The sequence below is a fragment of the Pungitius pungitius genome, chromosome 10 (assembly GCF_949316345.1).
Source record: "Pungitius pungitius chromosome 10, fPunPun2.1, whole genome shotgun sequence".
Lineage (NCBI taxonomy): Eukaryota > Metazoa > Chordata > Actinopteri > Perciformes > Gasterosteidae > Pungitius > Pungitius pungitius.
The window spans coordinates 5,558,409-5,583,304 of record NC_084909.1 but is presented as its reverse complement, the minus strand read 5'-3'; the positions used below and the strand labels follow the sequence as shown (position 1 = coordinate 5,583,304).

Sequence of the window (24,896 nt, the reverse complement as noted above, 5' to 3'; positions counted from 1 at the left end):
ATGGTGGCGGTCTCACGTCGTTGGTGAAGTTCAAAAATAGTTCAATTTATATTTAATTTTATTTGGATACGTTTTTATTATAAGGACCGTGTAATTATACACATTGTAGTAAAAACATAATAAAAACATTGTTTCTATCTTGATTTTTTACACATTTTTACACCTCTGATATTATTTTTTTTGTAAATTTCATTTTTACGTTGGATTCAAATTGTGTTAGGTTTGTAATTTTTTTCCTTTTCTGCAATTTTAATTATTTCACACTCATGCGTTATCAGAGTGTTAGTTATAGCGAGATGCAAACAGTCATTCCATTTAAATGTTAGCAGGTTAAAAAGCAAAGAGAATGTTGGAACAAAATTATGTTCTAATATTTTTTATTTTTTTATTATACCTTATAAGACTATATCTATAAGATAGTCACAGTAGTCTAACATTGTTCCTGAACAAGTTTTGATTAATCTACATTAACAATGAGTCAAATTTACATCCCTCCCCTGGATGACACTGAACGCTGCATCATTTGTAATTTTTGCTTCACACCAAAGGAGCAGGAGCACACAATCAAGTTCCCCTGTGTGCTGCATGGATGGATCACAATACAATCTCTCTTATCGCGTTTACAGCCTTCTACACAGTAGTATTATTACAACGCTAACACAACAAGACACAAGACGTTTATCACCAAAAACACTAATCCAGCAGGTGGTGCCCCGGGGCACATGTTTAATATTTCAAAATGAGATTTCCAATTCTTGTTCATCATATCCACAAACTAATTTATGCAGATGCTCATTCACAGTGACGCTTTGCCTATTGTAAGTTTTGTAGTCGGACAAAGACAATTCATCTCATCCAAAATACAGAACATTAATGTAGCCGCAGCTCTGTATGTAGAAAATGGTGTTTTTTTATTTTTCTATCTTATTTTTCTAGCCACAAGGCAAATTTTCATTTCACAATATGCTCGGTATGTCATACAATTATGTCAATGTCAATGTCAATTTTATTTATAAAGCGCATTTACGGCTTTGCCGCACCAAAGTGCTTCACAACAAAGTGGAATAAGGTAGGTACAAAACAAAGGAAGGGCTACAGTTAAAATAGTTAACTTAAAAAGTCAGGAAAATGCAGTAAAAGAACAAAACATAGGGGCATAAAGGGAGACACTAGCCAAAGGCAAGTGAAAAGAGGTGGGTCGATTATACAATTATACAAAACAAATGTGTAAATGACCTGTTTTTTTACAATAATCCTGTGATTAAATTACTTTTTCAATTAACATAAACATCAATTTATATACATACTAATTTCATCACTTGATTATGGCAAAATGTTTTAGTTTGAATATTTAAAAATGAATATTTTCTTTACGTCAATGTTAAATTGTATGTTTTTGGGGGGGAAAATGTAATTTAAAGCTTGATTTAGGGGTCTAATTGTTGTCAAAACCAAACATATCTAGTGATCCACTGTGATTACACAAACAACTTCCAGTATTTCCTCACAAAAATAAGTATATAGATTTCCAAATCCCAATGGCATGTCATGGTGGAGGCTGTGTTCACGCATTAAAGCTCTGTCTGCAGGGTGTCTCATAAGGAGGGCACACAGAGTTCAGAATTTTTCTTTTTTGCTCTCGTCTACTTTAGTTGAAAGGGGATGCTGTAGAGTTCAAGCCATGTTACTCCAGAACAAAAAGATATGTCATATCAAATCTTGTCAAAAGCTATATTTTTGCTTAGTGTGGGTTGGAGGGAGTCCTGTAAAGCAAAACTGACACTTTTGTCAAAGATGGTGCTGTTGTTTTCCCTTCACTGTGGTGTATGGGGAGCCCGTTTAAGCTTTAATCAGAGAGCACGGGTAATTTAGTGTAAACAATAAGTGTGCGGCATGAAATTATCATCATACCAAGACACATGTCTAGCACGCATCATAAAATCAGGACAAAGTACAGAGAAAACCAAATTAAGTCAATTTCTTACAGCTTGTCACAGGGAAACTTAAGTGGGAAAGTTGGGTGGAATGATCCCATAATGATGAACTGCATACATTTACAAATAATAAATATTTAAAAATGACTTAATTGACTGATTTCCCTTGGGGGTAAAACTTTGTCTGATCTATTTAGTGCTTTTTCTTACGGGACAATGACCAAGAAACATTTGTATTATTATACAAGTGTCTTTACATGTTATAGTGACAACTCCTCAAAGTGCTAGGATTTCCAAAAATCGTTCCAAATTGTTCCATTTAAAATAGCCAATAATACAAACCCTACAGAATCTTTAACGACACCATTTGTCACTTGCACCTAAAGGTTTATAATCAAACATGAATGGAACAACAAGTTAAAAACTTAAGAAACAAAAACATCTGCAGCCTATGTGAAAATGTATTTTAAACAGTGAGCAAACCCTTAAAACCATCCACCAGCGTAATGTGCATACATGTGCAAAGAAATACATCTACGAGTGATTTCTTTAAATATTTCCTACTAATTTTAACGCAGGCCTGAACGTACAGCCGGGCTATTAACTGCTTTTCGTACAGTTAGTCTACTTTTTTGTGTCAACATGTGGGCATCACAGTCAATGAGGTGCAGGCAGTCTGGTTGGTTTTCTCAAAAAAAAAAGATCTCACAGAAGAGGTTTCGTCAGTTGCCGTAGTCTGTGCCCTCCAAGTGATCCGGTATGGGCAGCCCGGTGAGAACCGTCAAACACCGGTTCCACACGTTGAAGACGGCGCACACTGGCTGAGCGAAGTCGATCTCGAATGTGTACAAATGCTGAGCGGCAACGGCGTCGTAGAAGGACAGCGACCCGGCGTCGTAGTCCAACAGCACCCCAAGACGACGCAGGTGGGGTGAGGGCTCGATGGGCATCTCCTTACTGTTGTGACGCACCACCCACGAGTTGTTGCATCGAGACAGAACCCAGGAGGCAGCGTTTTTGCCAACCCACTCATGTTTTGGTGCTGACTTGTATGCAATGCCCACTGCGAACCTGCGTGCCCAACAGAAAAAGAAAAAGAAAATAAAACAGTCGTGAATTACCTAAACATTTCCAGCATCGGAACCCAACCTGTTATTAATAAACTATGCTCGGGGTTCTGTGAGGCTGTGCTTCAGCAGCGCTTTGAGCTAAATGCATGCTAACAGGCTCACAGCATCAATGTTATAGCAATTCTGCTGTGGAGCAGGTGTAATACCTACCGTATAATAGTTAGTTTGACTTGTTGGCATAGTAACAACTGATATATATTATCATTATTTTTACATACTGGTAGATTTTGACTCTAGAGTTAAAAGACTGTCTTACGTTATTAGAATTCATTTAGCAGGGAAACAAAATGTCCACAATTTTCCTTGGGAAGTTGTTAAGATATTTCACTCAAAACCACGCGTGTACTTGCGCAAGAGCTAAAGACAGAGGACCAATGTCTGTACAAAGTGTCTATGAACGGGTAAATGATTTTACCACGAGCTCCCTCCAATCAGAGCCTCCCAGTAATGGCGCCCGCTGTCGATGTAGACGTTCCCTGTGACACCGTAGCTGCTGTGGCTGGTGAAGCGGTCCTGACTGTGGCTCTTCTTGGACGACGTCTCGTCCCTCTCCACCGTCAGGTTGTCATGGGACACCCTGAGCTTCCGGTGAGCCGACTTTGGGTCTAACTTGAACGGTTGACCTTGAAGAAAGGAGGAACATTGCTACTTTCTATGCATTCAAATTCCCATCAGATGTTATTGGATTTGTCTCTTAACCTACTGTTGGTCTTGAGTTTCCCTGGTTCACTGCTGCGGCTTCCGGCCTGGTTTATGGCCTTCACGATGAAAATGTACTTGGTGCCACACTGGAGCCCGTGGACAGTGTAGCAATTCTGCTTGATGTTTGGTACAATCATCCAGCTGTCGGCAGAGTTACACAGACCTGCAGCCCAGACATGACAGAGGGTCACTGACAAAGAACCAAACAATTGGAAAAATCCCCTGAACGTTAGAGCCTCATTCAACGCAACACTGCAGTGAAATTTAATACAGTCTTATAATCTATACCGACTGTTTTTGACTCATCAAATAGAGTCCCATTACGACTTATCCAAGTGTGCTTCAGCGCGGATGCAGATGGGAATGCAGATAGAGCATTTGTGACCTTGTTAGAGCAATCAATTCAACAGTCCACTGCTCATTTCAACCGCAAGATAATATTGAGGTTATGATGCGTATCTTGATGCAAATCCGGACTGATTCCGGAGATTCTAGACGATACAAATAAAGACTTACTGACAACATTGGATTGGCTGGTGAAGATGGCGTACTGAAGTTCATATGATACAACAGAGAATTCATCGTCTGATGTCCAGTGAACTGTGATCGTGTCGTATGAAGCTGTACATAATTCCTCACGGATGGTGGGTGGATTTGGTGCTGCAAAATCAGAAAAACAAGAAAGCTGAGTAGATTCTATTCTCCGCACGACATAAAAAAAAACTCACACAATATGATGAGCCTATCCATTTGTTCTGTGTTATATTGACAAGTGTAATTAAACTAGCTTATAGTTCTCCCAGCTATTACAGCTAACAGCCCCCCCGTGCAGAGGTAAATGCATGCTGCATAACGGGTGCAGAGCACAAAGAATCAAACACCTTTCACTCAGCAGAAAAGTGTCATCTTACATTTGTGGGCTTTTGTATTTCTGTCACTAAAACACACATAGTGGTAATGTAAAGATCCTGCTTCTATCTCATTTAAATGTAATAATCATTTTAGGCAGAAATGGAAACATCATGATAATAAAATGGGATGTTAAATCATTTCTGGATAAAATAACTTTAATAGATAATTATTCACAACATTCACATCTATTTATTTGTTACATTTTGTTTTAGATTATTAATTTAACATTGGAATGGAATCAGTTCTTGGTATCAGCCAATCCCCAAAGGCCAGATCAGGAGTAAAAAAAGTCAGATCAGTGCATCTCTAATTAAAGAATTTGAAAGAATTAATAATAATAATAAATTGTACGGATCAAACATGTCCAACATAATTATTTTGTTTCAAGTTTTTCAAGTCAAGAATTACAAAAGTGAAAAAATATCCAGGAGTTGCTGAGACACATCTCATGTGGCAGTATAAGACCACACTCACCTGTGAGGTAATCCAAGCTTTCTAGCATTTTTTTCTCCCTTGTAAAGTCCAGAGCAAAAGTATCAAAGGTATCATTCAGGTTCATTTCTGGTAACAGGATTTGAGAAGAAGCCGTTGCCATGGAGACTCTGTAATGATGACATTGTGTTAATAGACGGTGGTGTTTTGTACACACCATTTAGCTGTTGCCAGTTGACAGCGCTGGGTACCTCGGTTGCCTCACCTCTCACATGTGCTTTTAGCCGTTTGGAGGAAGCGAGCGTGGTCCGTCTCCTTGAGAGTTTGGTCCGCCTGAGAGATGAGGGAGGAAGACCTCTCAATGCACTGCTTGCAGCTGGCTATCTGCTGGGCTAGTTTCCTCATCCGTATAGACTAGAAAGAAAAAAAGAAGGAAATGTTGATGATGGAGAGCTTGATAAATAACCAACTGATTATTTATTTTGTGTGTAAGGCACAGACCAATTAGAACATCCGACTGGGGAATATCTGATTTACACCTTTAATTTTTAACTTGCTTACCCACAAGCCTGTGTGCTTCAACACGTTCTACAAGCAACACTGAGAGGTGTATTTATGACGCTGCCCTGGTAACCAGACCCTCCTATTCTGAATGGTTGAACGCCTAAGTACAGTCTGATATGTGTCACGCTGTGAGGAAGGAAAGAGTCCTCCTCCTCCTCCTCCTCAGTGGGCTATCGCAGGAAGCCGGGCTGATCTTACGCTGACACTGAGCATGGCACAGCATGCCACTGCCTCTCTAACGTAACATTTTACACTGGAAAAGGAAGGGAAATGATTCAAAAGGCACATAATATGCTTATTAGATGTAAGGACACTGCTGCAGAAGCAATACAGCGCTCAGGGCTGATGCTGAAGATAAATTACAGACATTTGATTTGATTTCCTTTGTTGACTATGAGTTGAAATGTAACTTTATCTCCAGACACACAAGGCCATATAAAACGCAACGAAGACAAATACAACAAAGGAAAGACATGATGACGTTTTTTTTTTTTCCAGTGTTTCCAAAAACCGTGACCTTTCCCCCTTTGAAGTTAACAGAGCCATGGCAGGGGTGAAGCCAACGTGACACAGACGCAGGAAACCATCTCCTCTCCGAGCTGTCTCCGGTTGTATGCTGGCATGCGGGGAGGTTAAGTTACCAAGGAGAAGATACTAGCAAAAAAAAAGTTTACCGGAAGCCAAGCAGTTACCTTTCCCTCCTTTATCTTGGTTGCTATGATTAGTCTTCGTTGCTGTATGATCGTGATCAGCAGGTCACACTCCTCCAGCAGCTTGTTTTCTTGTTTCGACGCGTTTAACTAGACAGGACAGAGGCATGGATGAAAGACGTTTTGTAATTCATTTGAATGTTTATTTGATTAAACATCGAAATACATTATGCAGGAGAATGATGGGAAAAAACACATTGGAAGGATAATTATGGGTTCTATTGTTGGGCAGACAGAGCAGCAGTCCACTGTGTTCATGTCTTTTTCTTTGTTTTCCCCAATCAGCCCTTTTTGAAGGTTCACGTAATAAATACTTATCTGTTTATTTTCTGTCTTTTTGTAGCAAATTTGTAGTAAATTGGATGCTTGTTGTATAAATTATCGATCCATATGCTAAGGAGCCATTCATCTCGTTGACGTGACGAAAAGCCACTCTCAGATTCAGTAATTCCTCACCGCGTTAATAATTGAATGACCTGTTGCCCACGAGGCGGGCACAGAAGCAATGAGGCCGCGCCTGAAAGTCGAAACAGATAAACAGGCCTCACCTCCACGTGTTGGCAGGTTTGGATGAGTTTCCCCATCAGACTTTCCAAGTCACTGGTCCTCTTGATTAGACTGCTGAGGTTGGAATCCAAAGCTTGCTGCAAAACAAAGTATTTTTCGTTACTCGCTGGCCCACCTCGTCCAACCGTTACTAGCTGAAAACGACTCCGGGGAGGGGATGACGGGGGCACGTATCCGTCTGGGACTGCACCACGGGACCCGGGGCCCGCGGATCGGGCTGCGGGTGGTGTGGGTCTTGCGGGGCCGCGCGGTCCTCCCTGTGTGCCAGAGATCCCAGCGGACTGCCTGCTGAGGCCGCCTAGCTTTAGCGGAGCATCTGCCAGTGATTTGGACAACTAAACCCCGGCTGTGTTAATCACTGACTCGGATCAAAGGCTTATGTTTTCACGTGTAATCTCTTACTGTAATTGGGCAGCATCATGACTGTGTGCTGTAGTAGTACAAAGCGTCTTCTGATGTGAGAAACGTTTCTAATGAAACAGAAGATTAATGTGGGATTGTATTGGGCTGTCAATTAATGCAGTTTAAAGTTTTACAGTTTAGTATGTAAAATAAATAGTGTGGCTTCACTAAAAGCAGAGGTGTGGAAATGCTGTAACCAGAGGTGTTTTAAAATATACATAAACACCGATAAACAAACTCTAAATTATAACTCATACATTAAACAGTAAGAAACATACATTTGCAATCGTTAAAGTTAGAAACATAGAAAAATACTTGTCTTAAGTACTACTGAAGCGAGGGCTGGTATCCTTGATCAGCCCAATGTGGCTTTTCCAATAAAATGAATGAGCTTCAACATGAGCTTCAACATAGCTTAAAAAAATATAATTGTGATCATTGCACCTGATTTATCTTGAGCAAAGACAAAACAATGAAAACAGTCTCAAGAAGTGAAAAAACATTAAAGAGAGGCATGTAAAGATCAGAAGTTTGCACTGAGTCGTCCTCTTTCAGAGATGACTCCTCACATTGTGATTTTATAAGCTGGCTGCGTCACCATGTACTAAAATAGCAGGAGCTTTATTCTACGGCTCTGAATATGATTTATTCATGTGGAAGAGGAGGTGATGAGAGCCTTTTACAGATGCTGAGTTGAAGGTACAGGTGGGTGAACGCAAACTTTTAAAATGGATGCAGGAAACATAACGTATTAATCAAACCAATGTTGAATATAGCCAGACGCAGACGGTAAAAGCTCGGCCCAAACAACGGTGTTGTCTGAATGCGACGAGAGCAACGTGAAGCCAAACAGAGGCCGAGCAAAAGGGAAACACGGGAAGAGCGAGAGACATTTTAATGTACTGAATTTCTATTTCTCACCGTGAATAAACTAAGGGCTTCCCTCGCAACAGCAACCCTCTTATCCGTGTGTAGACATCTCTCTCTAATGGAGGCCTCTCTGCCTGAGTGATGGCGAGCCAATTGGGGAAAGAATAGCAGCTTCCGTTTTATGCGTGAACGCTTCTGGTCCCACACCTTTGCTTTGGCCCGTCTCTCTCTTCCTTCCTCTCAAAGTCCTGTCAGGTCACCGACAGGACTTTTGAGTTTTATCCTGTGTCAACATTAGAAACTCTATCCATTGTCAGAGTTTTGTCACTTCATCCTGTGAACGCCACGGGCCCCGTTACATGTCTGTGGTTTTTACTTTGTCGGGGGGGCTTTTTAGATATCCTATTAATCAGGAACACGCATTCCGGTGTGTAAATACACACCAAATACGTAAAGTCAGTCTTTTCTTATGTATGCTATCTTCATAAAATAAAACATTTAACATGGTTGTAGACATTATTAATCCAAAGAAACCTTAAAAAATTGGTTTATATTCTCTAGTGCCTCTTAAAAAATAATACAATGTCATTTAGCTGCTTGAGTTTTAGGCTCCCGTGGTGTCGGGTGTAATGCCCTACTGGGATGAAGGGATCCACTGCAAATAGCATTAGTATAACCTGTGCTTTACCTACTCCATCAAGCCTAAATGTCGGCTGTGATAAGGCCAATTTTGTGAAGACGAGAAGACGAAAAGCCGAGCGTTTAAAAACAATATCTTTTCATAATGTGGATTAAATGTTCTGCTATTGCAAGAAATCCTTAATAAAATAATATTGGGCATCTACTTTTCCTTCTCAATTCTCCATTTCCTCTAATGCATTCTGGGACACATAGCTACTCATGCAACCCTAAATATGAATGTTTCCATTGAAACAATGTGATGGATCGATAACACCAGGTATGATGTCACATCTGGATCGTGTCACACAGTGCCGAAAGCAGACTGAAGCAATTGCTACATTTTGAATGCTTGCACACGTAAACACACTCGTCCAATGTCACAACATCCCATTGTGGGGGGAATTTCGGAGAAATCCGAGGCCCTGAGGCTCTAAACGTGTGTTTAGAAAAACCAGCAACTATACACAAGCTCAGCTGCGCTCCACCTGGGTTTTTGTCCTGCGTGCCACGAGAAAAAAAAAAACACTTCTCTTTATGATGGGAATTGCTATTTCCTCTTGTGTCACTTGAGGCGGGTAACAAATGCACTGCATGTAAACACGAGAGATGAAAACACGAGCAACAAGTGTCATTTTATAGAAAAACACATATCGATACAATGTCGCTTTTTGCTAAACTGACGTCACGCGATTAAGAATATAATAAAAGAGAAAGAAAACCGAACAGAGTAAGTCTATGAGAAGATAAATACTGAAGGACTTTTCTCTAACACCGAGTTATACAAAAATCAAAACAGCATACTAAAATTGTCTGAATAATGACCTCCAAGGCTGTTTTGCTCCCTGGCTGACCAGTTGCAATTGTTTATTTTCCCGAGCACTAAACCCTGCAATAGGAACATTGTTTTTTTGTTTTTTTTCTCAATGAGAAAGTACCATCCCTGTGTGTGGAATTAAAGAAATGATGCTGATCACCTGGTCGGCCTCCTGGTGTGAATGACCACGCCCCACCACACAGAGAAAGCGGCCAGACGATTTCTGCACAATGACAGCATGATCAAACAAAAGGAGACAGGTTATTTCTCCGAAACTGTTACTGCAAAATATGACTTGCACCCCAGTGAGGCTGTGACCAGGCATTGTGAGCGAGAGGAGCAGGCACACAAAAGGGTTCAGAGCGTTAGGGTGATGCACTAAACCCCCTCCCCCCCTCCCCCCCTTCTTTTGTGTCATGCACGGACGCTGTGTTTGAGAAAACAAAGCAGACCCTCATATTTATTGCATGCAGTGGATGCCATGCGATGTTCAGGACACACTTAGGGTTGAGCTGAGACACAATGTGGGGCAGCATGGTGTGGTAATGATAATGGTCCTGATGATTTGAGAGTTTACGTTGCTACGTAGGTCAGGTGAACGTTGTTATTACCAAGTCGTTGCTGCATTAATGCGCTCCTGCATTTTTGTGGTGTTTTTGCGGACTGTGAAATGACCCCCCCCGAGGTCGCCGGAGACGTGATAGAGAGCAACATTGCGTAAGGGAACCGCTGACCCGCTAAGCCGAATTCTTAGTCTTATGATGAAAGCTGATTCACGTATAATGGAAGGGAAAGCCGAGCCACCTCTTTATTTGCTCCAGCTAACAGCATCTCCTCATGCCTTATTGATATGGGCCCATCTGCTGGAAGTCAGCACTTCCACTTAACCCAAAATCTGTGAGAGCATTCTCTTGCATTGGGTGCCAGTATATTTAAAGCAGGTCGAGATAGAGAGACCAGCTTGAACCGACGTCATTTATTCATTTGTGCTGGCAATAATTTATATTCTTATTGTTTATATTATTATTATAATATGTTATACTAATCCTGTGAAAAAAACTAAAATCAAACACAAGCTCCTTTTGATTCTATATATCTTTAATAACAAGATACTTTTGCAAAGCAACGGTAGATGTTTCTTGAACAGAAGTAATAGTGTCTTTGTCGGGAACATTTTTTATTGCACTCAAGATTATTGGCAGCAGAAGGAAGATTTAATCCAAAATAAACTCAGTGTTCATGTTTGTTATGAGGGACTGTGGCACCCATTGCAATGGTGTGGCTCATTTACAGTATGCATTTATGAATGGAAATTGAACACAGACTTGTTAAAAAAAACACAATAATCTCATTGTATTTTAGGGGTAATTTAAAGAAAAGTAATAAATGTAGCATGAATTTCCCCCCGGAAACGGGGAGCGGATCCAAAATGGAACAAGCAGCTGAAACTGTTAACAAACGCTGGTTCAATAAGCTGCAGCGAGAAGAAGAACGACCAACGTTTCATGTGGTCCTCCTCTTTTTCTTTTTTTTGGCACAGCATGAGATGAAACGGGATTTTGAGAAAATACACAAATCACATTTGAACACGCTGTGACCACAATCGGTAGGAAGCGTTTGTCCTCAGTGCACATCACCGCTCCACCGGCATTCCCCCCCAACTCCGGTCCGTCTCTTACCTTGAGTTTGTCGAAGCGGTCCCCGAGGGCCGCGACGTGGTGGTCCCGGTGTCGCCCGACCAGCTTGCACAAGGCGCAGATCAACTGTTCGTCCGTCACACAGTACATGTTGACCTTCTCCTCCTCGTGCTCCAGGCACATGAGGCCTCGCGGGTGGGAGTCCGGCGCGGGCTCCACCAGCCGGTGGCCCGTGAAGGGCTTCTTGTTGGGGTGGGTGGCCTTGAGGCACTCGTCGCAGTAGGACACCTCGCAGGTGACGCAGGTCTTCACGGCGTCCTGCGGCGGGTCCTGCTCGCAGAACTGACACTGCACCCGGTCGCCGGGACAAGTCATGGCCCGGCTGCTTGGCTCGCGCCGAGTCTCGTTGGGGGAGTTGGGTCCGCTCAGAGAGGCTTTCTGGTAGCGGTCGATGATGTTCTGCAGTGTGACGTTGCGCTTGAGTCCCTCTAGGCCCCTCTGGTTGAGGGTGGTGACATAGCGACAGGTCGGGCACTGGAAGGCGCTGATGGATTGTATCGGCTCGCTGGGCGTGCAGTGGGAGACCAGAATGCGATGGGCGCAGTTGAAACAAAGGCTGTGAGCGCAGGGCAAGAGCAGCGGGTCCTCGAAGAGCTCTAGACAGATTGGGCAGGTCAGTTCCGACTCCAGCGTTTCCATTTTCAGGCAGAACAAAGGGAGGCCGTCAGCGAAATCCAGGGAAGCTGATCAGCTGTCTGTAAAGTTGACACAGAGACTGATTAGTCAACGGTGTTTGCTATGAGAAGAGATAAACTGATCATTCATTGGCTTTGGCTTGCTGGTCAGAAACAAGAGACATCACCTTTGGCTTTAGGGAATTGTAACTAGCATTTGTCACTATTTCGGGGGATTCTGTACACTGACTAACCAGGAAAACAATCCTTGCTTGAAAAAAAGAAAATGAGTAAAAGAAGACCATGCATCACTATTTATTTCCTCAGTACTTATGATATTTTAACCAAATTCATTCATCCCTTGTTTTGAGTTCATTTGATTTCCATCGCATGTGAATATTGCTGTGTCAAAATATTTGTAAGAGATATCAATATACCAAGCAAACACAAAGAGTCAGTGCAAAACATTTGGCTGCGTTTTACACGTGCATTGTCTATCTGGGTGAACTCGCAACTTTGAGAATGCAGCACAGGCTCATTTCAATTTGGCACAGGAACAGTTTAGCCAAACCCCCATGTGTTCCTCTCTGTACTGTAGTCTGTGGGCCAGCAGGACCAGTGAGGACTGACAGCTCAGCCAAGCAGAAGTCCATTGGCCTGCTTGCTGATGGCTGGGGGCTCCACACTATCACAGACACTGAGCCTTTGTTCCAGGCCAGTCAGAGACACCCCAGCTGCGAGTGGACACACTGTGCTCACAGCGTCCATCTACCTCCACTCATTATGTGTGAAGAAGGCAAAAGCTCATTATCAGAGCAGCCCGGGCGCAAGTAGCCTTTTGAAGTTGAGAGGATACTGCGAGCTACAGACCAGTTTTTTTTTTGGGGGGGGGGGGGGGGGTTTCATTCTATTGAAATCTTCACAGAAATGTAGCTATCCCACTGCATCGTACTAGACAAGAGGCGATTGTTGCACTTGTCTCGAGTGACTGCGATGCATCTTTTTTTCTTTGCTATTGAAGTTATCGCAGAGGACACAACCTGTCTATGCAAACCCTTCAGTCTTTAAAAACACATGCAGAATATCAACCATTTCATAACTAATAATAACAATAACATATGCTCCTTAAAGTTTCACACACTGCTTGCAACAAATAATTCTCAACGTGCATTTACATGTAGCAAGGAGCCTAAAACCAAACTATATATGAAGAAACCAAACCACATCAAACAAAACAGTGTCCAACATATAAGCCATTTGTTCTAGGTATTTTACTTGAACCCACAACAAAAGCCAGCTAGAATACAGCAGCAACTGTACTCGCCAAACTGGTTCAGTTGTTGCTTCAGCCTTTATTACAAAATGACTAAAGGGCTTTGTATTACAAACACAATGCATGGACGCTAAATCTCTGATGTCACCGCCTGCGGTATGAAATACCATTAGTTACAAAGAGCCTGTAAACACTAAATGGCCCAGAGTCACTGCAGACTGCACTCTTGAAAGCTCTCCCATTCATACAACAGTTTACTTTACCCACCGATGGATTTCGCCCAACTTTGCAATGTCGAGACATTTCTGCTGAAGGTGGAAACCTCTTTCCTAAATCAAGAAAGAGTGCTCGTGACAACACGTGCACCAGCAATAAGCCCCTGCATGTCGTGGAGGTGGGAATCCAGATGACACGCGTCTTTACAACCCCAGTAAGTCCTGCTGCGGAGCTGTCATTAAGCAAGAGATTGAGCAAAGAGGTGGAAAGCACAACAGGAAAAGTTACCCGACAATTCCAGGAAAGCCAGCTCCACCTACAGCGGGAGCGCTGGCCAGTACTGGGAGAGGAGAGAGAGAGAGTAGAGAGGGGAGAGAGAGAGAGAGAGAGAGAGAGAGAGAGAGAGAGAGAGAGAGAGTAGAGAGAGGAGGGGGGGAGGGGAGGGATCAGAGAAGGGCAGAGGCACAGGAGCCATGCTCTCACAGGTAGAGAGTCCCCTCAGTCCTGCCCATTCAGGAATTCAAAGCGGCAGGACCAGTTTCGGGTCCCCCCCCTACTCCCCCCCCCCCCGTCCAACCGTCCCTCTGCTTTCTAGCAGCACAATGCTGTAGGCTTGGGATTTTCTTGGCTGCGCCTCTCACTCGTCCGTAAGTGTGGGTCAGAGGTCTGAGAGTTGATGTGGATTCACATCACTGCGTCTCCAGAGGCTCGCGTGTGTAATAAGGGATATATATAAAAAGCTGTCTATGTCTATTTGGCCAAACCTCCGTTCAACATCCTGACAGCGACAGTTGAAAGTCACCACGCCTCCACTCTGACAGCTGCAAATGAAGACTGCGAAACATCATCCGCTGCGAGCGGCTCGCTCCCAGTTGGCCCTCGTGTGGGAATCACCGATGTACCATCTGCTCATACCATGTGCCTCTATTTCAACGCACCTCCCCACAGTGCTCCGTTCTAATTCTCCTGTCATTCAGAGAGGAGTCCCCTGAGCGGCTCTCCTCTCCCAGAGACACACGCACTGTAAATACTGAAACCACCCGACGGGTGTGAGGCGCATCGCTTGGGAGGCGACGCACAGGGGAATGTGACAGGCAACAATCAAAGAACACAAATACAGAGCAGGGTACGTAAATGTACAGAATGTCAAAGTCTCAAATAGAAAATTAAAAAACAACTGCGTGATTCTTTGTATACGGAAAATAAGCATCCACTTAACATTTGGAGTTTTATTTGATAGGAAGACAATTTCCTGCTCAAGCACGTTGTAATCCTTTTGGTTATGGTCTTTCATCACCTTTAATGATGGCTCTGAACCACGTACTCAGCGACTGAGGGTGAGTGTGATTGCTCTTTGTCCTTCTCTCCTGGGGCAGACACCTAACATATTTATCTGTAATCCGGCTGTGACCAATGAGTGGCCTGTTGCTGCTCCCCCCGAAGCAGCCAGCTCAGCAGCGGCCCACTCAGGCCAAGTGTGATTTTCAGCTGCGAACGCGCAAGCCAGCTGATTAGAATGACAAATCTAACGTTACTGAGATGGGCAGCACGAAGAGCAACCCTGACCCACGTCCGTTTACTAATAGATAGTCGAAGGATTGTGCAGGGCAAGTTAATTTTACAAAATATTCAGCCCTCTACGTTTAGAACTTGTTGTGTCAAAAAGGATTATTGTGAGAAGCGGGGCTGCAACATGTGCACTCGTTTGATATCCTGATGTTAGCAGACGTGAAGTTGTTAGGAAAGTAGAAGAGTCTCAAATCAACTTTCCACAAAGAGGCTCCAACTTCCACCACGCGTGAACAGGATGTTTAATAATGAAGCTCCAGGAAATGGCCGAAAAAAAATAATAATCCATAATGTAGTTAATGAGTTTCACACAGACAGAGGGCTGGAGGTCTAAAGGTCGCCTGCACCAGTCATTTTAAATTGCTCTGTGCCCCTGCACTGTCTGAGGTGAACGGGTCACCCTGGTCAGCCTGGCAAGTTGCATCAAGCTCTCATTTCCTCTGGGCGGCTTTGGCAGGTGGCACGGCTGGAAAAACACCGCATCCTTCCCACAACCACAGGAACTCCACAGAACGGGACTTTCCGAGCAGAGCCGCTCGTTGGAGTCCGCCAAGAAAGAAGAAACGTCTCAGCCGGGCCCGAAGCTATCGTGAGGAAGAAGTTTGCCTGCATCCAATCGTAACAAATAACTTCTCAGGATACGGAGTCCCTCTCGGCATGTGTGTCGCTAAACGATTTGTAAACGGTGCACAGCCTGAAGGATGTTTAAAGACATTCAAAGAGTGACACCATGTGGCGGATTGAAAAAAAATACAGAAAACAGGAGGGATCTGTCTTATCTTGACAGTCCAAAAAAACGTGGAGACATGTGTCACAATAATAATGAAGAAAGAAAAGTTCAATCCAATTATAGCCTACTGTGTTTATGTTAATCCATATTCCACAAGCCAAGTATTTAAAGCAACAATAACAAGAATGATAGTAATTCATGTTCACAGAAATTCACCCCCCCCCCCCACTCTTAAAACTAATGCTGCTTTTTTTTTTTTTTAAAGGCCAACACGTGTGTTTCAATGGGGACAACCTGATATATATTTGTCATACTCTGGAGATCAAAGATGGGAAGACTGCAGACAGGAACGAGATAAGTTACTAATTAAAAAGGGAAACAGCCCAGTCTCTTCAATAGCTTCATGCAAAATGACTCCAATGCATGTAGGCCTGTCACAAACTGTGTTCCATGTGGGTCATGATCAGGCGACCGGATTATGGATGGAGGGCAGGGTACGTCTCTCTCAGTGCTGCAGAGGATCTCTGTCTGAGTAAATAATAAAAAGGTTTAAAATTCCTTAAAAAAGGACAAACTAGAGTAAATTGGAAGCTACCTTAAAGTTGTTGTACTAACACATTGTATTATTTTCAAGATAAAGCCTGGGCAAATACATATATTTTAAGAAATTCTACAAAGCCTTCCGCGCATCGCTGCTTTGAGACGGGAAACTTACTTCAGCTACTCCCACTCCCATTGATGCCTTTGAATCACAAAATCCCCCCCTCGGCCTACTCACTTAGTCATCTCATCCCCACCAGTATTATCACAGATCAAAACACTGAGGAAACTGTGAACACAACAAAGCCAGAAAACCCTCCGCAGAGCGCTGCCTCGAGCCCTGGGAACATGTGATGACTCACTGTTTTGGGAGCAAAACATATAGGAGCAGCAACGTGTAATGCAGAGTGGGTTGAGAATGACCCTCTAACTTACCCGCCACATGATTACATCCAGGTGAAGAAAGAGCCACCTCTAAAGTCAGTCAGTCAGTGCGGCTTGTTGCGCTCTGCAAAAGCTGATCCAGCTTTAAACTAAACTATGACTCGTATCTGCTGTTGTCTGTGAGTTTCTGACCCTCTGAGCTGTTTCTCTAAGCTCACAGTAAACCAGAAGGAGGACTGAAACTTTTCCAGCCTCTTCTCTCCTCTCACTGAGTTCCGTACCTATCCCATCTACACAGTGGGATGCAAATTGCTGCGTTGCCCAATCACATGAAAGGGGCGGGACGTCTGCTGGTTTCGGTCTCTCCCTGCAGGCTATCAGAGTCATGGAGCGCTGCCATAACTCACAATGAAACCTCTATTTTTTTTTTCTCTCTCTCATCCTCAACTAAACAACATATATACGTGGGCTGGAGCTGCACACCACCAAAACAACCGTCAGCGCATTGATAACATGTTATCCCCTCGATTTACGCTCCGGGCGAGATTCCATCAGGCCAAGGGAAGTGTTGCGTGAGTAAACCCAGGAATCGATGGCGGTTCGACCCTCAAAAGGGAGAGAGTGACGCTCTGTGCCCAAGTCAATATCCCAGTCGCGCGGTGCTGACATGGATGAATGAAGACGCGTTAACTTCAGCCACCACGCTCTCTGCTGCTGCCAGGTGTCATGCTCATTAGCCATACGTACGTTCAAGCGAGCCTCGTTAATCAGAGCGACCACGCGGCGATTTTTGTGTTTTGTTTTTGTCGTCAGAACAGCCACAGACGTGGAAACGGGATTCTGTTGTGGTGGCGACAGTTGGCCTGGGTGGCGTGGAAAGTCGCCTCAGATACGCGGGCATCTGTTCGCAGCTCTTTGGCCGCGCGAGGAAGAACGAAGCCAACACAGGCGTGTGCTGGCTGACACGACTGGCATCCCCAAAAACGCTGATTTCATAAAGTCTGATCAGATTCTAAGCACAGGATTTAATCCCACGTTCGCTGTTTATACAGGAGGTTTTGAAGTATTTAGTTTGAGGCCCTTACCCTCAAACGACCTCGTCAGCAACAACAATGTCTTTGGGTGAAGCAAACGTTGTGTTGTATTGTAAAACCACAGCTCATGAGGCATGGACAGATCTGGATCAGAAGTGACCCAAAGCCCCTGCCAGGGCTCCTTGTGTTTCGGGTTAGTTTGAAGGGTTCAATGTGTGAAAAGAAATGTGAGAGCAATGAAAACCAGTTAGATTTGAATGTATGTGAAGCCATAAAAAGACCTAGAGTATCAAATCTATTAATTTATTATCTTGGTTATCGCATGAGACCCAATTTCAATGAAAAGATTACGCCACTGTGTACTAAATGTGGAATGAGCCTTAAATATCATTTCATTCAGCTGCAGAGAAAATTAATTAGAAAAAGGACCATAGCTGCAAAACTATCATTGATATATCGTAAATCCAAGAAAAAGGTGCAAAATGTCCAACAAATTATGGCATCCATAGTACTGCAAAGCCCAAATATTTTAGCACACCAAAACATACTCAAATCCTAACTTAGGAGAGACCTGGACGGGACTTGTAAAGTCCCCGATTGGAAATACAGATGGTCTCTTACCTCGCAGTCTGTTAGTCAGTCCACCAGAATACTCCAAAGTCCGGATGACAGATGAATGCAGAAATAAATCCTTGGAAGAGATTTTCTAAAAACACCGGCTTTCCTCAGAAGCTCCCACTTCCTGCCTGGGCTCTGCTGATGTGTCTGCCTCCCTGCTATCTCTGAAATTCTCCTCACACAACCTCCTCTTCTCTAATCCTCTCTGAGGGAAGCCAAACGGTTCAACCAGGCGCCGACTTCTCTGGCTTCCCCCCCCCCCCCCCCCCCCCCAACGTTGTTTTTTTTTTTTTTTTCTTTCTTTTTGTTGGCTGGGATCATTAACTTAGTCCCATGAGAGCATAAGGAGGTAAATAACCCCCTCCTTCCTGTGGGAGGCTGTCAATCACAACTGATGATGAGGTGAGGGGAGGGGGGGGGGGGGTTTGCTTTCAGCAGCCAAAGAGGGACTCCTGATTGGTCACCGGGGAACGGAGGTGCGCTGCATGACAAAATGGGTGCACGGGGATGGATGGGCCTTGTGGAGATGCTCAGCTGAGGTCACGCGCACATTTATAATAGACTATTAGGCGGCTCCCTCATTTACATGTCGTTCAAGAGAAAGTAAAGCTGTTTAAATGAGTCAGTAATCAAAGCTAACATCGGGCAAAACGTCTATTTGACTTGAAAATGTCATTCATGCGGCCGCGCAGTCTACATGAGAAGTTACAAGCTCTTTAAATGACTCTTTGGTAAGATCTAGAGTCTCGGTGGGGAAGCAAAAAGCCTCGGTTGCTATGGCGGTCCGGCAGGAGCAGCGATGCATCTTGGCGCTGGAGCCAAATGCCACTCTAATCTTTTCAGTGGCGAACCTTCAGCTCTCTTCGCGGCTTGTTTTTGTTCCTCGGTCAAGTCTACCGCTGTCCGTCACTCCCTCCGGTTCCGTCCGGCGTCCCATTTACGCGTCTGCCGCATTTGGTAAGGAACAGAAATGTGTGAGGACACTGTTAGCGAGGCGACGACACCCGAGCGGGGTCACCGGGCTCCCAGTGATCACTGAACTAAACTCCCGAGGCTGACGAGCGAGGAGAGACAATGGACAACTTAGGCATGGCTTCCACTCATTCTGCACCCATCACCCGCACACTAATGGATTCGTAAACAGCACAGCCCACATCCATTTTCCTGAGAAAAATCACACACGCAAAACCGATCTACAATATTCTCACATTACTCCCCGCCTGTATGCCACTTCTGCAGCAAGAAAACCCACGGCAGAGCGTTATTGCTTCGGCCCAAGGCCACGCATTAAAAGTGACTTTGTAATAATGGCTTTTCCTCCTCCCTCGCTCGCACTAAGATTTATTTCAATCGGAATGGATTGCCATAAAACCCATGACATTTGCATTAAGCCAGTGCATTTTGAAAGGTGAAAACGGTTTTACCTCTTCAGGGTCAATTCAAAGCCACGCCCCTGTTCTGGACTGCAATAAATGTGAAGTGAAATTGGGTCTGTTTCTGCTTTTGCCGTTTCAGAAAAGGAAAGGTGTCTGGGTGGCTGTTAAAGTGACTGTTCCCTCTTGAACCGCTGGAAATCCAATCCGACCATTGATCAGGGCTGAAATACACAGGTTCTGTGGCTTTTAGTCTGGAAAATTCATGTACCCCATGGCCATTTAACTACCACAAAGAAAAAAAAAGATGGTATTGTTTCCATATATGTGACATCCGCTATGTCATACCATATCATAACATATCATAACATATAATTGACTTTGTGTTTTTCATCAATCAGCCTTAGCGTAAAATATAATCCAAAACCACACTTGGGGGTTGTTAAATAAATAATAATTGTTTATTTGTACAGTAACAATAAACATTGTAAAGTTCCTAATTCTAGTAAAATTACTTCCAGAAAATATGCTGAATTATACAGTACATTCCCTTATCAATATGTAACAGCACAGTCAAAATAATTATTCAAAACAAATGAATATTCATCCTCACTAAATAATGCCATTTGCTGCCTGAGGCAGTTGTCTTGTGGCAGTTGCCACATCAAGACGTATTAATCAGACAAAAACCTGAAAAGTGCCAGAAACCCCATCCTGAATGAGCAGATAAGAAGTTCAAACCAAATAGGCTGTTAGGTTTGATGTTACTTAAACTTTGATGGGTAACGAAGAAACACAACCTCTCTAAGGGAGGGCAGCAGACCTTTGTAGGCGATTGTAATTTACATCATGATGTAAGAAGGTTGTTCCTCCCCTGTGGTGCTCATCCACTAGCAAGCAAGTGCAAACTCATTTTGCACTTAACAAAGGAACCCTGAATTCTCACTGTAATCGCACAACATCCAAGTCTGCCCTAAACTGAAAACAAAACACAAGGAAACAGTTTTATACTGGTATCAAAGTCATATTTAATCAGCAAGAAGATGGATAAAAGACCAAAAAAAACATGACCAAAAATCCCCACAACTTTTGGCAATCACACCAGAAGGCAGTGAGCCTTACTCACGTGTCTTTTTGTCCTGTGTGATCCTCTGAAACTACAGCAAGAAGATGCATCTCCCACTGGCAGCTCAGCATTGCAGGTCAGCAGCACTTGGGTGAAAAGACTAAACAAAACATACAGTAGCGTCCTGGCTCGTCTCTCTCTCCACAACCCCTCCCGCGTGGCTAGAGATCCCCACCCTGCCTCCCCGCCCAGCCCCAGCCCCAGCCTGCTCATGTGAGCGTAAAACATGCCCAGGAAGCGTCACTTCCACTGGGTCATTTCATGGATATTGTCTCTATTAATGCATGGTTCCATCAAGTAAACCGCCCCCCCCCCCTTCCCTTATCCTATCCAGGGTGGAGCTCTTGCCTCCGGCTCCCCCCCCCGCCCCCCCCTCTCGGCAAAAAGACAAAGATGTAGCAAATGGAGGGACAAAAGGTGGGGGGTGGGGGGTTGGGGTGCGTGAACCTTGGGGAGACCGTTTTGATGAGTTTCTGACTACGCAACCAGGCCGCGAAAACAGATGGGATCAGTCTCCAGGGCCCTGCTGCATGGCTGCGTTCAACACACAGCCCCATACATCGTCACAATGACACGTCGCACTCTGCTGCTCGCTAAGCGGTTCTGATCAGATCACGAGCCGCATGCAAACGCTGAACGGAATCGAGCCCCCGGAAGCCGTTGAAGCGCGTTGCCTGCTTGAGGTTTGCACAACGTTGTCTTTTTGGAACGTGGATTTAAGCGGTCAAGGGTTGTTTTTACTATCTGGAACGGTCCCGAAACAGCCAACCCCTTCTTTCGCCAGTAAGCAATAAGATGGGAACACAGGCTGTCCTCAGCATGGCAAAGGTTCAACATTTTAATTGCTTTCATCCCCAAGGCAAACTGCCCAAAACTAAGCAACACGCGACCAATCCAAACACAAAGCAAATGAATGAAACACGTTACCACAAAGCTAATTATTATGTACTGCCATTTATATTTCACTTTCAACAAAAGTGTTTTTTTGTGCAATTTAAGATAAAAGCCCCTCCCCCCCCCCCTTTTAATTATTAACAACAATTGTCCCACAGCTGTGCATAGTTCCAGGCTGTGTGTGCACATCACTTCAGTGAACGTCTCCATGCATTTAATGTCTACGATTAGCGGGCATTGACCTGGAATTTATTCATTTCCTCTGAGTGTGCTGCCGCGGCTTTATTTGTGTTCCTGATTTTGACAAGAGCCGGATGATACGTCCTTGTAGTTTTCTTCTCTATTAAGGTTTGGTAAAGAAAAAAACAAGATGTGGACTCAACTGGCAGGATTAATTAAGGGTAAAGAGGAAGCACCTTTTTACTTCAACGTGTTTTAAAGCAGATATCAATTTTGATTGGATTAGATAAGGGGGCTTTGCCCATAGCTAATAGGGATGTCTTCTTGGGGAGCAATGACATTGATGGATCATTATAGCCTGAAGCTGTAGGAATTGTTTAACATCAATGTTTTAAACATCAAGATTTTAAACGAAAGAACAAAAGGAAAAAAAAAGAAAAAGCAAAGAAAACATTAACCATAAAAAAAACATTCCAGTATTTTCTTTCTGAAATTAAAACCGTGAAGGACTTTTTGGGAAAGTATAGTCATGTGTTATGTTTAGTCCACACCACATCTTGTTGCCTGAAAGTCTCGGCTTTTATTTTTTTTTTTGGTGAAAAAAATGAATCCTTCTAAAAGGGTGTGGTGAATGCCTGCTGCATTCTGTAATTGCTTCCAGCTTCTGAGGGATCGAAAGTAGAAAACTAGTGTCGCGTCTTTATCGAGAATATCCCTTCCACGACACTAAACCTTATCACATACGGCTGAAGTAAAGCACTCAATCACTCTCCCAACTGCTAACCCCACCTAAATACCAGCCCCCCCAAATAAAGAGCATTTAAAGCAGCACTTAGCATTCAAACGCACAACTGCCAAATAGGAGGTATACAGCTTTACGACTAAACCTTTAGCTGTTCCTCCGTCCTCACTCAGAAGAGCTGCAGGAGGACTGAACATCTGCTTTGGGAGGGCTGTCTCCGTGTGCCCGAGGAGTCCGTCCGAGCTCAAAGGCTGAGGCCCAGCTGTTTGTTGTTTTTTTTAAAGCTCTGTGTTACTTAGGATGAGACTGTTTTGACAGTCCCAGTTATCGCTATCACTGATAAACTGCCAGTGTTCAATGCACGTAGATACCAGAGGCCTGTCTCCGCAGTCAAATGGGTCAGTTTTCTGCTGCGAGCCTGGACTCAGTGACTATCCTCGCTTCACATGTCAGAGACGCATTCCTGCCAGACAGCCCGGGACACATTCCTCCATATCCAGCCCGTGACGCTCATTCCCTGCAGTTTGAAGTGGATTAAACATTTACTTTTCCCACGGCAGTGTCGCTGATATCAGTACATATTCTTGAGCTGTTATTGTGACTACACACACACACACACGCACACACACACACACATTCGTTTAGCTCATTTCAATTCACACTCACTGGCCACGATATTGAGAGTAAACCTGCTCTCCCCCTGTCACAACGGCTCAGAGCAGCCGGTGGAGCTGGCACTGCCGATGGAGACAGTTCTGTTAACGTTTTGCACGAAGGCTTATAAATCAGAGCTTTGTAATAAGAGCAAGAGTAAAATAGATCCCATTCAAAGGAAATAATAATACATTTAAAATGAAGTGTCTTCCTCATCCAGTTTGTAACATGATAGAAGGACGGTTGAGCAATAACAATTCAATAGCGTGGCACGAAAGCCAAAAAGAGAATGCTCAACTTGGAGTCTCTTAAAGCAGAGCGAAGGAGGGCGGTTGGGAGCAATAGCAGAACCAGATGCTTGCATGAGGAAAAGCACTGAAGACCGAAACGAATTTGCCAGAGTTCCCTATCCGCAGTTATTTGGCATTACGCATTTTGCTCTCTCTTAAAACAACACGGCATTGCTTTAGCTCTTGCCAAAACAAGAATAATGACGAAAAATGCTAATCATTGAAAATCTTTTTTTGTTGAAAAGCCTTGAAAAACTTGAAAATGTGGGACAACTAAAGCAAGACCAATGTTTTCCCTTTGCACAAGAAACATTTCGTTTTTTGCAGGTTCAATACTTTTCCAGGATTTCTTTAAGAAGGAGGCCAATATGAGTTTATTGAAGTGTCAGCAGATGTGATGCATGTGCACACAGGACTGAACTTGTTATTGCAACATTTCCGGCTCGCCTCTAAATTAAAATTCGCACTGACAAACACAAAAAAGTGCTTCTTCTTCTCCTCACTATGTTGCGTCCACGCATGTGTGTCTCTCATGTTTTCCTGACTGCAGTCTGCAGTGCGTTGGTTAACAAATTAACCTCATGTGTAAAGAGGCAAGTCATTGCAGTCACCTCTATCAGCTGCAACTAAACGCAGTTCCCTCAAGTGACCCGCTGACAGCATTTCTACTTTGAGCAACAGACACTCAATTTACGACATAGCTCCCACTAACCTCCCTAACCCGACGGTTTCTCTATCAGATCTTACCTGCTTCCCCATGGCTGCGGTGGTACGTGTCTCTCCTTGCGAATCAAACACTGTGCTAATACAGAGTATGGGCAGCTGGTTCCTCCCCTGAGGTAGCACAGACAGGAGAGAGGAGGTCGAAGGTGTTTTGTCTGTACATACACTCCCCCTTCATCGGGGTGTGTACACACACATACCTCCCTGACATACGCTCTGCGTCTCATCTGCAGGTTCACACAGGAGCACGGACATTTCCAGGGAAAAGTGCTTAGTTCTTACACAAGGTGGAAGAGCAGAAGGGAAAAAGAAGACATGCATATCTCCATTGTTTGATGTAAATCAAACAATGTATATGTCTGGCATTATCACCAGCCCTGGCAATGGTACTGTACATGAGGAGCTTTCCACTTTTTGTGTTGGTAAGAGGAAGTAATGTGAGTGAAACGGTGTGCCTTGACCTGGTACATATGTAGGGACTGCAAGTCAGCATCAGACAATAGGAAGGACAGCTTCAGCTT

General features: G+C 43.9%; 1 protein-coding gene across 6 annotated transcripts; it reads right to left on the bottom strand.

The window, feature by feature from the left end:
• Window positions 1-1,963: 1,963 nt before the first annotated feature.
• On the bottom strand, window positions 1,964-24,492 carry mid1 (midline 1). 6 transcript variants are annotated; one of them, XM_037489395.2, is made up of 11 exons: window positions 24,400-24,492; window positions 11,398-12,110; window positions 9,879-9,941; window positions 6,933-7,028; window positions 6,367-6,474; window positions 5,376-5,524; window positions 5,153-5,280; window positions 4,283-4,426; window positions 3,768-3,929; window positions 3,480-3,687; window positions 1,964-3,005 (listed from the first exon to the last, which is right to left on the bottom strand). In XM_037489395.2, the coding sequence occupies exons 2-11, from the start codon at window positions 12,052-12,054 to the stop codon at window positions 2,657-2,659; spliced, it is 2,064 nt and encodes a 687-aa protein (XP_037345292.1). In that variant the 5' UTR covers window positions 12,055-12,110; window positions 24,400-24,492; the 3' UTR covers window positions 1,964-2,656. The 6 variants fall into 6 exon arrangements, with proteins under 6 accessions (XP_037345292.1, XP_037345294.1, XP_037345291.1 ...); XM_037489397.2 differs by lacking the exon at window positions 24,400-24,492 and adding an exon at window positions 18,397-18,565; XM_037489394.2 differs by lacking the exon at window positions 24,400-24,492 and adding an exon at window positions 16,793-17,009.
• Window positions 24,493-24,896: the final 404 nt, after the last annotated feature.